The 13,495-nt window shown below is 40.1% G+C and overlaps 1 protein-coding gene across 1 annotated transcript in view; it reads right to left on the reverse strand.

Annotated features, from left to right (window-relative positions):
- The window catches only part of FAT4 (FAT atypical cadherin 4), a 139,854-nt gene that overhangs the window by 34,306 nt on the left and 92,053 nt on the right, over positions 1-13,495 (reverse strand). The window contains exons 7-8 of the mRNA XM_053403450.1: positions 5,715-5,895; positions 1,073-1,323 (exon numbers count right to left, since the gene is read on the reverse strand). Coding sequence (XP_053259425.1) covers positions 1,073-1,323; positions 5,715-5,895 — 432 coding nt within the window. The remainder of the gene's footprint in view (positions 1-1,072; positions 1,324-5,714; positions 5,896-13,495) is intronic.

A 13,495-nucleotide genomic window follows, 5' to 3' on the forward strand; every position in this document is an offset into this window, starting at 1 on the left:
AGAGAATGTTAAGTTATTGGACAATATACAAAGACTGTAAATAAAACTTAAAAATAAATAAATTACAACCACTAGCAGATGTATTGTTCATTCTTAGGAGGTATTTAGGATGTTACAGGCATCCTTGACCAATGGTATATTAATGCAGACAGGGATGCCAAAGCGGATTTAATCTCACTGAAAGCAGTGCAGCATGGAAGGCAACATTTTGAAATTTACGTAGTTCACACAACAGGTTATGATACCAAAATTTGCTAATGTGCTGGGATCTCATGAGTTGTAATGGGTGCTTGTCTTGTCATAATGCACTGGTCACGTCTAGCAGTAGGGTGCTAGACCAGTTGCCTTCGCAGTGGGCTGTTGTGTTCGTTCTTTCCCTGTTAATTCAGACTGAGGACAATGCAAGGGATGCATTTTCCTTTGGTCAGATTTCCAACTGTGTAAGATCCTATGACACCATGACCATAGGATGCTTGATGCCATGTCTATAGGATCACATGGCGTTTAGGTTCCTCAGCTGGCCAGAAGCAAACAGTAAGAATGATAATAATTGACCAAAAAAATATTGAAGCAATTGTTGAGCCAGGCAGCAGGTGAAGCAGGTGAACAGGTACAGTGGTACCTCGGTTTACGAACTTAATCCGTTCCAGAAGTCCATTCTTAAACCAAAGCCATTCTTAAAGTGAGGCATGCTTTTCCTAATGAGGCCTCCCACCACCGGTGCCCTTCCACCGTTCGGCTTCTGTTCGTAAACCAAGGTAAAGTTCGCAAACCGAGACACTACTTCTGGTTTTGCGGAGTTCGTATACCGAATAGTTCGTAAACAGGGCTGTTCTTAAACCGAGGTACCACTGTATTTAGGACAGGATTTAGTTAAGATATTTTGTATGAAAAGTGTATTCCTCCCCAAAATTAGTGCAGCGCTAGCGAAAACCCTAATAGGCTATAGACAACAATAACAAAACCTCAGTGGTCAGTGAGATTTAAAAGTCTCTTCCCCTCTTGTTATCTTGGATTCTTTCTGTGCTATAAAAACTGTAAGGTTAGTATCATGTTGCTGTTATCAGCTTACCTGAACTTGTTGGGGAGGGAATATGAGTGACATAAGGGTGGTGCTGAAATTTGGGAGGATTGTCATTGACATCTGCAACAGTGACAAGGACACTTGTAGAACTGGAAAGAGCCTTTGGGAAACCACCATCCTTGGCCACGACGAACAAAGTGTAGTTCTCCTTAGCCTCTCTATCCAACAGAGCACTTGTGATGATCTGCCCGGTTGAAGGGTTGATTGTGAACTGTGAGTTTCCACCACTGAGACTATAGCTGCAAAAAGTACAAGGAGGGAGAGACGCTTTTCATACCCATTTTAGTATGAAATATGCTGCTTTATATGTTGACAAACTGTAAATTCTACAGGCAGGGAATCAAAGTATTTATATTTATTTAAAATATTTATATTATTCTCTTTCATCCAAAAGGATTTACAAGGCAGATTAACATCAATATAAAACAAACGTACAAAAGCAAAGTCAAAACAATATAATCACAGCTCCAGCAGTGATAAAATGACAGAGCTAAATATGGACATAAAAACAACAAATAGTTGCTGCTGAATGGTCTTGATTTACTATATGAAACCCTGTTAGTGCTGTGATCAGATAAGCCTCCGTAAGAAAAAGCTCCGTAATCTAGGGTGCCACCACTGACAAAGCCCTGCTTCAAGTGACAAAGCACCTCTAGACTATTCATCTTTTCCTTCTGAGGGTAAGAAACCCCATCCAGAACAGATAAATTGTCCTGTCTCCTGGACATGGAAACTACCCACCCACAGGGTTTAAAAAGCTTCACACAGAAGTTAAATAGTACTGGGGATCAAATAGTGCCTTGGGCCACCCCACAGTGTGTTTTACCCCTTTGCACAAGTAAGACAAAAAGGACACTAATGTTGCACATATACAAAATGAGTTCTTCCACAGAGATATCCCCAACTGAAGCAGCAACAACACAATTTTTGAATTATTCAGAAGCCTGACGTTATGATAAATCCTTAGAAATATTTTATTTGTGGTTTTCAATCAAATGCCTGAGATACTGCCCATAGACAGATGGAGTGAATATAGCAATTGGTCATAACCAGCTATTTATCCTAGGAAAATGCCCTAGGTAGCAAAATAATTGCTCAGTTATTATTTTATAGAAAAGTCATGACCGCATAATGAAGTGCTATTTGTTTATATAGAGAGAGGAAGGAGAGAGACAGACAGAAACTTTCCACATCACTGAGTCCCAAGAGGCAATTTTCAGATGAGTGTCACATCTGGGACTGACAGAAGTATTCTGCTATCAAACTATTCCCTGGCTTTCAAAATGTGGGGATTCTGATTTAGGATGAGGATAGGGCTAATTGCTGCTGCATTACATTCTAAGCCTTGCTGCAGCTCCTAAGGTGATCTTGCTTGTGATAACTTCCAGGGTGAATAACATCCCATGTGCTTTGACATAGAAAGTTGTACATTGGGTCAATTTCATGCCCACTTGAGAGAGTCCTTCGAAGTAGATAATCTGTCACACAGAACTGAATCAATTGCAACTGGAATGCAACAGTAATAACTGCTTCACCCATTTAAAACTATCAGGGCTCTTATTCTCTCCTTCCTTATGGTCCTTTCTCTTTAAAAGGAGCTATCCTCTGTAAAATAAGACACTTCTGTAAAGTACTACTATGAACTACTCATCGTCTTTCTGTGACTACTTGGTAAAAGGTAGTCTGCAGTGCTAAAGCGTCAAAATCCCTTCAGCCTCAAAAATGTGGTCACTGCACATTCATTGAATGACTTTCCCTTAGGTTTGCCTGCTTTGAAGCTGAAGAACAGTCATCTATCATTAACTACCCCGTGGTGATAGGAGATATGGCAGCTGTGGCTTCTGATGCCTTGGTCCTCTTGTCCGCTGTTTTCTCAACCTCATTCAATTGGCCAGGGCTTGAGGTTTATAATGCAATACACAAAGAAGAAGATGGACTATAGAACAACTACCTCTTCTCCTTCTACATTGGGAGGTTTAAAGGTATAGGCCATTCTAACACTTTGAATCTGGCTGAATGCTACTGAAAATGATATGAAGTCACCACTCCAGTCAGTGCACAATGGGTGTAGCCGGGGGGGGGGCAGGGGCAGGGGGATAGCTGCCCCCCCTAAATCAAGTAAATCAATAGAAATACTTAACTGAGGTTCTTCCTCCCTCAATATGAAGCCTGCTCCTCCCCAACATAAATCCTGGCTGCACCCATGCTGTTCACTATCTTCATAAGCTTCCTGCTTAAATCCCCTATTGATGGGTTTGGCTTTTTTAATGACCTGTGCAAACTTTTCTGGGTTGTGTATCTTATGGTTTATAATTCATTTAATCCATGTATAGTTTCATTCTGAATTGGAGCATATTTTCGAAAGCTAATGGGAGGTTGGTTTTTGTGTGTGTTGTTTTTTAAAAGCTTACACACCAAGGCTGATTCCATTTCCCCCATAGTAATATATCAACTCTTTTCAAGTTTCCATATATTTTTATTGTATTTTAATTTTATTTTGACAAGTGATATACCACTCAATTACAACTGGACTAAGTGGTGTACAAAAATCAATTTAAACTATCAAATCTGAATTCAATTGAAATGCCTGCTGAAATTTTTTAAAAGGCCTTCAGAAGACAGAAGAATTTCAACAGGGAGGGGGCGTGTCTGACCTCAGCTGGAAGTTCCATAAAATTGGACCAAAAATACTGAATGCACAGTATCTGGTGTATATGTACTGTGCAGCTGGGGCTTTTAAAAAAATTTTGTTGCACAGAATTGTAAAACTGCATTACTACAAATCAGCATAAAAGTTGATATCCGCCCTCTGTGTTTTTAGGGCCACGGGGTAAGAATAATAAAATAGGATTGTACAGCGAATCCCTTTAGATATATATATATAATCCTAGGAAGTTAAAGTAACAGCCACCTCTATTTTGCGATGCCATTTCCACATGGTTATAAGACTTCTCAAAAAATGTAAATTTTCATGGGAAAAAATGACATGTAATGAAAAGCATTATTATGTCATATTTTATTAATTTTATTGGATGCTTATCAGGCACACCTGGCAGATGGCAAGGGTAGCAGAGCTCAAAAAAAGGAAGAAAATTACAGTGTTTTGATATTTTAAAGTTCTTATTTCTCTTGTGCTTTAATATCTACAAACAATTATGATTTATATTTTGCTTATTGAAAAAAAGCTAATTTGAATTTCCAAAGAAAAGAAAAAGTGTAGTGAGTCGTTTAGCTCAGTTTGTGCCTTTTATGCAACAATAAACCAATATTTACACTCATTGAAACCACTTGAGAAAGGGTCTCTTCTGGTTTATTGAGTGGCAGGTAGTGATGATTGGCAACAAACATGAATCTCTCTGCATTCCATTAGGAACGCATCACTCCTCTGAGCAAATTGCTCAGGCTGTCACTGCCAATTAACCTCTCAATTTTTTCTTGCATATAGTCAGCAATCGGATTTTCTGGTAAAACTCGGAGGTGTCGGTAGAAATGTGCAAGCCATTTTGCCATAAAGCCAATCCAGCGAATGATGACTTTTCAGAAGCTGAGTGGCGCAAAGAAATCAGTTCAATTGCCATACACAGATTCTTCCTTTTTATGCCGAACTTTGTCGGAACTGGCTCAGTAAGAGCAAGAGAAATAGTTTGCCCAGGAATTCTAACGCTTTTTACTACATGAAAAGTTAGGGATCAGCTTCTAAACACTCTTGTAGCAAAGTCATTATTGGATACAACCCAGTGTTTTCTCAGCCCATCTAAGTCAAGTGGCTTAAATACATCTCGTTCATCCCCCCTTATGGTTTTGATCCATGGGCTATTATTAAAATGAGGCTGCTTTTTAAATTGTATTTTTAACCTGTATTTTAAATTGTTTTGTCCCCCCCCCCCCATTATGTTTTTATTGTAATTTTACTGGTGTTAGCTGCCCTGGGCCTGGCTCTGGCTCTGGCTGGGGAGGGTGGGGTATAAATAATAATAATAATAATAATAATAATAATAATAATAATAATAATTGCAGTGGTACCTCGGGTTACATATGCTTCAGGTTACATACGCTTCAGGTTACAGACTCTGCTAACCCAGAAATAGTACCTTGGATTAAGAACTTTGCTTCAGGATGAGAACAGAAATCGCACAGCGGCAGTGGGAGGCCCCATTAGCTAAAGTGGTGCTTCAGGTTAAGAACAGTTTCAGGTTAAGAACAGACCTCTGGAATGAATTAAGTACTTAACCTGAGGTACCACTGTATTATTATTATTATTATTATTATTATTATTATTATTACTACTGTCACAAAGCAATCCAGGGTGGCCATAAAATGACGGCCTCAGGCAACATATTTTTGGTGTCATGAAGCAGCTGATTTAATTTATTATAATTTTATTTACATTTTTGCTTCAGATACTAAAGTAGGTTAACTGGTTATGGGTATTTTGCACACTTAAAGGAAGGGCAATTTTTTTTGTTTCATCTCAAGCAGCAAAAAGTCTTGGGCCAGCCCTGAACCATGTTGTATTTGTGAACAATGCAAGACAAAACCCAACTTGCTCATTTCTCCTTTGTTCCCAAAGCATGAAAAGGAAACAGGACCTAAATTCAACGGCATCGGAAGCACCACAAGAGCAACATACCTGATGACAGCATTCACTGATGCATCGGAATCAGAGGCGTTTACAAGCAAAACGTCTGTCCCTGTGGGTGCGTCCTCCGGAATGGTTTTGGAATACATATTGAAGGCAAATTTGGGGACGTTATCATTGACATCATCTACTTTGACAGCAATAGTTCCAGTACCAGTAAGGGCAGGACTTCCTAGGGGGGAAAAGATATTTGAAATGCTAGAGGTTACCCAAGTTACAATACTAATACTGGATATGCCACTCTTCATTTATTATCTCACACATGAACATGTCACAGTTCACAGAGCTACAAAGTCAAATCCATGCAGAGAGCAAGGTCACTTTTGTTTTTAAAGAAGGTCCTCTGGAACTCTCAGAGTATGAAGTCACACAGGAAAAGCTTTGAATCTTGTATTATCAAGTAAAGGGTTTGATGCTTGCAAAGAGAAATGAGAACAATACACAAACACTGACCTGCAGTGAACCGGATGAATTTGATGACTGAAATTGGTCATCCAGTGAGTGCCACTAAAGTGAACAAGAGCATGCCAATAGGTGTAACAAAATCTGGACTGCCACTTTTTGTTAGAGAAAAGCTAAATACAGCTATGACTATTCGGGGAAGAGAAGCAACAGGGGGCAAGAGGGAAGGCTTAACTCCTTCCATGCCTGCTGCACAAAGGATCTGCTGTCCAGATGCATGTCTGCCAGCTGACAGAGGACTCCTGCTCTCAGACAACCTCTGCGCAGACTAGTTCATCACCCTGGAACATACATAACAATATAGCGAGTGCATTTAAGTATATGTAGAATGCTTCCCTGAATGATGATAGCTCATCCTGCACATATACCTCAATGCCACTGAGTTTTAGCATATTCTGAAAATTGCTGAAAATCCCTGCTTGAAATTTCAGTGGACAGAAAAACGAAGTTTTCAAGGTTCAGGTAAGCATGTCTCTTGCCTCCTTTGTTTTCTGGAAATATTTTAGAAAACCAGCACTTACAAAAAAAAACCAGTCAATATATAAGCCAAGGGTGGCTAGCCCATTGCCCACGGGCCACATTTGACCCCCAAAGAGGTTTTTTTTTTGGTCACCCTGAAATTTGTCAATTAAAAAAAATACTGCTCCTGTGGTGCCATGATGGCAAAAGTGTTTTCTGCCCCTAAGCAGAAAATTGTCCATTAAAAAACCCATCTTTAAATTACAAACATGGAAGTTTGGAATCTGTGAAAACTGGCAACACTGTACAGCAGGTCCTCCAGCCCAGCATAATAAAAAAAAAGTAGCTTTCTAGTGCTCAAAGCTCACTCACTCTTAGTCTGATCAAAAGTGGTAGGCAACCTGGTGTCCTTGGACTATATCTCCTGACCATTGATAAGTCTGGCTGGGGATGATGGGAACTGTAGTCCAATAATGAGGGACAAAGGCTATATTAGTAGCTATGATGGCTATGCTCTGCCTGCACAACTGAATGCTTCTGAATGCCAGTTGCTGGAAACCAATGGAAGGGAGAGGGCACTAGTGCTTGGGCTTCCCTCAGGCATCTGGATGGCCATTATGAGAACAGTATGGCAAACTAGTTGGGCTCCTCTTAATCTTCTTATCTGGAAGGTACCAGGATGCCTGATTCACACAGATCTTGCTGACATACCCTGATGATCCTTAATGCTCATGCAAAAATAAGTTACACAGAATTTATTGGGGTTCGCTGTCGAGTAAGTGTGCCTATGATTGCAGTCGTTGTTTTCAGGCCAGCAATATTAATGGTGAACCCTACGTACAGATTTCTTCCTCAACCATAAAAACTTTTACTTGGACTTGCATCTTTTTTTGTTTCAGTGAAGCTTACATCCATGTAAATGTATTTAGATTGACGGGTGGTTTGTGTTTTTTTGGAAATAATGAAGATGTTACTCCCTTCAGAATCAAAGTGACAGTTCTAAAGATTAATATGAAACCCCAGAAAACTAATGACAAACTGTGCAGGCATCTGCTACTCCAAAAATGCACAAATAAAATAGATAGAGAATTATGATTGCAGTTTTTTGTTGGATATAATTTAAGCTGCAGATGAATACAACTGTATGAAGCCCCATGTAAATTAATTATATCATTATCCTGATATACAGAAGCAAGTTGACAGGCTTGGAATTCCTTTTCTACTGAAACCTGTTGCTCTGCAGCAAAGCTGGAATCAAATGCTCACTGAATGGGGCCTCTGAGCAGATGTCATGTGCTATTAGAAAGTTTGAACTTTTCCATGGAATAAACCAGGTTCTCTCTCAGCAGGGAAACCAATCTTTCAAAATGTATTATATTCCAGGCAAAGTCCTGTATACTATACATTGTTATGATTTTAAATTGGTAATAAAATAGCAAATGATTTCTTCGTTGTTTAGAATTCACCCTATTTTAACCGCAACACATCAAAATGCCAAATCAGCAAATCAATCTATCCTCTTCTAAAACAAATACTAAAACAGGAGAGTGATGGGGACAGAACATGGATTATTTAATGCAACTTAATTGGACTGACACCCTAAAACAATTAAATAAACAAAAGCGTGATGAATAACATCAGAACGGCATGGACCATAATTTCCTAAATTCCTATGAATGGAATTTCACTAACAGGACACTTTTCCTGGAAGAAGGGAAAGGGGATGGATTTGCCTCCCCCAGTCTTCCTGCTCTTGTGCTGCTGGGAAATAAGCTATGATTTGTCTTACTGTGGGTTATGATCTGTCTTGCTCGAGACAAACCATGAGATGTAACCAAGGTGATTTATCTGGAGGAGACAAACCACAAGCACAGGTTTGAACAATGTGCTAAGTCAAACCATGGCTTAGCAGTGGGTAGCATGCCAGAAGGAGAACAAGGGAAGAAGTCAGCAGCCATGCCCTCCTCTTCAGAAAGCTGCACATTGGCTTATTCATGCTAAGCAATGGTTTTCCTTAGTGACATGTACAAACTATTGGTGGGTATTATTGCATTGTTTTCCTGGCTACAATGTTAATCATCCTGTCCTGATTTCAAACATTCTTTTCACACTGAATCACCTGTTTTGTTATGGAACTGTGGCTTTTTGATCAATATACTGCCTTGTTGTGCTAAGTTTTCCTCACACCAGTGAACATGATGTGACACAGCAGCAGACATCTTTGGACATTTTAACACCCCCTGTGTGCATGCATGCTTCTATTTTGTGTTCAGTTCTGAAAATTGTGGGAAAGGACTATATGCACGAATGCCATCCCCAATTTTAGCACATGGTGTGATCCATGAAAAGAGCGGGAAAATTAAAGTGCAAAACTCCTGTGATGTTCCATGTTATAATGGGGTTACAGACTTTTTTTCCTGGAAGCAATTGACATGGAAATGAACACTGAACTTCCACAATATTCTGCTAAATTCCCAGAGGTGACTTTTACACTGTGTGAAAGATCACATAAAATGCAGAAATGATCAAGTAAGGAAAAGTCAGCAAAACAGAATAAAGTGCTGTCTGAATACAGCCTGAGCCACTATATGCTAAGGACTGTAATGATCTGAATGTTCTGAAACAAAGTGCCTTGAACAGTCTGTAACTATGATACTGACTGCCAGATCCATGTGGCTATTCTATTCATGAATTGCCTGACATGTTGCACATCATATACTTGACTTTCAAGTGGCCCACATGTAACTGCAGAGTTATGTGTAAATCACACTTTAGCATAATGAAAACAGTAGCTGTTTTACAATTCTGCAGATCAGAATTCAAAACAGACTATTATCCAAAAAGTAAACAGTGAGGGCTTTGATCAGGCTCCTAATTATCTATGTCCTTAATCTGGAAAGCAAAACAATATTGGGCAATACAAATCCCTGGAAAGTTGGGAGCTTGAAATTCTTGCTTGGAATGGACAGGCTAGCAGATCATCTGTCTATGCAGCAAAGCTGCCATCCAAATCTATGAAGTGATAACTATGTGAAAATTATTGTTGATATGACCCATATTGCACAGTATCTGATCGTAGCCAGATGATTTTACTTTGGATGTTATATCTCCTTTCAAAATATCAAGTCAAGACAATGTGCACTTTGAAGTGATACTAAAAATATGTGTAGTGCATTTAGAAGGTCAAGTATAGACTATAATTCATATTTGTAGTCAATGTGGAATGTGAAACCTACATGGATTGTTTCAGCTTGGTGCAGATTTTTGATTCACCATGCTTTTCTATATTCTTTTCTATGATCCGTGGGCACAAAAAGAATACACATAAACTCTGTGAAGCATGACATCCTCTTGTTAAGTATAGGGCTTCAGGAATGTGGGTTTTGCATTGCAATTTAAAAAACAAAAAAGAAAAGAAAACCCAAACTTTAAATATATATAAAAATCACTTAACTCTTTGGAAAAGTTATTGCTGTTGGAAGACTAGGAAATCAGGTTATTTAAGAAACCACTGACTAAGTCAGTCTTGCCCCTTAATGACTTCTGCATAACCTACAGTAAGCCTGCCTTTTCTTTGTTATTGAATTATGCTTTAAAAACACCCTGTTTGACTCTTGAAGATTAACCAACAGGATAAGTATTCCTTGCCATATGTTCAGGTTTTACTGGTCTTATCCTAGCAATTAAGTTTTCTGTAGCCTTGGAGCTGAAGAATTAACTCACAGACTTTCAATTTATAAGTTGTAGCATTCTGTTTCATCAGCAGTCCGAGACCACTGTTGCTAGGAAATTTTTGAGAAAATGTATAAGTTGGGAAATTTGCTTTGCACATCACCACGCTACTCAACCAACATCTGCTATTAGAGTTAAATAAAACAGCACTGAGAATGCACAATCGAGGTTCCACATTATTGAGAACCTGCATGTATAGAACAGACCCCCATCTACAGATGTCCCCCAACCAAGTGGCAGGAGGCAGGGGGTAGGTTGACATAATAGAAAGAACAATGGTTAGAGTGTCAGACTAGGACTTGGCAGTAAAGGTAAAGGTACCCCTGACCGTTAGGTCCAGTCGCAGACGACTCTGGGGTTGCGGTGCTCATCTCACTCTATAGGCCGAGAGAGCCGGCGTTTGTCCACAGACAGCTTCTGGGTCATGTGGCCAGCATGACTAAGCCGCTTCTGGCGAACCAGAGCAGCACACGGAAACGCTGCATACCTTCCCACCAGAGTGGTACCTATTTATCTACTTGCACTTTGATGTGCTTTTGAACTGCTAGGTTGGCAGGAGCAGGGACCAAGCAACGAGCTCACCCCGTCGCGGGGATTCAAACCGCTGACCTTCTGATCAGCAAGCCCTAGGCTCTGTGGTTTAGACCACAGCGCCACCCGCATCCCTAGGACTTGGCAGACTAGGGTTCAAATCTCCATTCAGCCATGAAGCTCATTGAGTGACCTTTGGCTAGTTGATGCCTCTTAGCCTAACCAACCTCATGGGGTTGTTGTGAGGATAACATGGACAGGGGGGAACCATATATGCCACCCTGAGCTCCTTAGAGGAATAAGAATAATACATGTTAGATATCTGCAAGGAATATATCTTACACAGAGAGAGAAGGCCATAGTTGGGTGACATGCAGAAGGCCCTGGGTTCAGTCCCTGGTATTTCCAGGTATAGCTGGGAAAGTACCCTGCCTGGAATCCTGGAGAGCTGCTGCCAGTCAGTTTAGACAATACTGAGCTCAATGGACCAAAGGCCTGACTTAATCTAAGGCAAGTTCCTATGTTGCTTTTATCTGCTGGAAACAAAGGTCATGGATGTTCCTATAGTGACTCTGTTAGCGATGCTAGAAGGAGATACAAAGTAGAAACAGGACTATGATGTAGAGCAAAATAATTCTGTAGGAATATGTAAACATTAGAATTTACACAGAACGCTTTAAAAGGCAATAAGTGGCTTGAAGACCACAGCACGGAATGCAATGGGGGTGGAGTGGGGCAAAGAAAAATAGAATAGCTTTCTTGAAATATGTAATTTGCCAAACCACTTAAGGGAACAGAGCTAACTATGAGGAAAGAAGCGTAACAAATCAAGATTGTGAAGCTGCATGGTTTGGATTTATTTTAAGCCTGAAAAAAAGCATGCCAGTGAGGCAGCTACAAATGTAACCCTTCTCTAGGCATAGAAGGAAGCATGAAAGAAAGAAAGAAAAATCTTGCTAGGTTTTGCAGAGCTAAAGAGAAATACCAAACAATATGTCTGCAAAGGTAGCAGGCTTGAAACAAAGAAAGTAAGGAACAACTAATCTGGCAAGTGCAGGCTTTTAAGGTTTGAATCAGAGCAAGTTGGTTGAAGGAGTTCTTCAGGTAACAGGCCGTTCTGCCTCATAAATGTGCAGGGTGGCAGAAGGGGGGGGGAGAAGGAGGAAAAACCATAGTTCACTCAGATGGCAAGCCAAGGCTGCTAGTAAGGATCCAGATGTGCTACTCTATAGTCAGGCAATTAATAACAGCAAGGATGGAAGCCAACATTTCTCCAGAAAAATGTTCAAAGATGAAAAAGTGAGGATAAAAGCTGCCGCTTTCTGGGGTGGCACACTGCCATTTCGCTCATCTCTGACTTTCAACATATGGCGTTATTTATTTGTTTTATTTCAAGAAAAGCTTCTCCCCCCCCCCCATCATTTTCTCTCTCACACACACAAAGGTAGAGGTACTCAAATCTGAATACAACAAAACTGACTTACCGGTATTTCACTTTGTGCAAAGACAGTAATACCTCTAGAAGGAAAATGTGCTCTTTTTCAATGGTAAGGCAAATCCACTAATTATCAGTTCATTAAATCTCTCTCTTTCCTTGACTTCAAATAGTTGCATGCTATGTTACTAGACACTCACATCTAATAACTGCATCTTCCCTTTGTAGACTATGATAGAGGACACTCTAGCAATGGGAAACTGCTTCTTCATCATGTTTTAAGAGTTGTGGCTGAGTTTCCAACTTCATATATTTGTGCTACTAAGAACCTCAGATGAAAGGCCCATATGAACCACCATCTCAGCAGCCTGCCTGTTCTGGTGGTGGCTCATTATCATTCCCAAACATATTAGCATGGTGTGGGCTGACTTTTTTGTGCAGCTACCCTGAGCTGACCATGCCATGGGAACAAATAATGTTACACAAAGGGCAGATTTACACCAGGCCGTTAAAGCACATCCAGCACACATTTAAAACATATGGCTTCCCCCCAAAAATTCTGGGTACTGTAGTTTATTAAAGATGCTAGGGGTTTGTAGCACTGAGAGGGAAAACTACAGTTCCAAAGATTATTTGTGGGAAGTCCTATGGTGTGGATATGCCTTTAGTAATATAGATAGCTAGAAATAAAAACTGAAGGTTGGTGAGAGAAGGGGAGGAGCACAAGAAAAAACATCCATTACCTCATTTTGATTGTTGTTTTGCATAGCTTGCAAATGGTAAGATATATCACCCAGGCTCCAAAATGAACATACTATAGTGGTCACTATGTGATTGACTTCTTCAGTTTTCCTATTAATTGAATTGTGGGGAGGATGCTATCTCTGAAAGCAAGAAGGCATGCAGCCATTACCTAGGGATACCTTTGCAAAGCAGAACAGCTGGAATGCTTGAGGGACACCTGAAGGCAGTGCCTTGTCTAGCTTACAAATGAGTGAGATAAAGAGAATGGAGGAAGAGAAAGGAACTCAATAAAGCATATCTCATAGTTAACACCAAAAAGAATTCTGCCATCAGCCAGCAGTTGTGGCTATGTTTGCAGCTGATCTGCAAGGGCCCTTTTACACAAGCCACACTGGAATAGCAGCTGCTC

This window comes from Podarcis raffonei, chromosome 9, assembly GCF_027172205.1.
Source record: "Podarcis raffonei isolate rPodRaf1 chromosome 9, rPodRaf1.pri, whole genome shotgun sequence".
Classification (NCBI taxonomy): domain Eukaryota; kingdom Metazoa; phylum Chordata; class Lepidosauria; order Squamata; family Lacertidae; genus Podarcis; species Podarcis raffonei.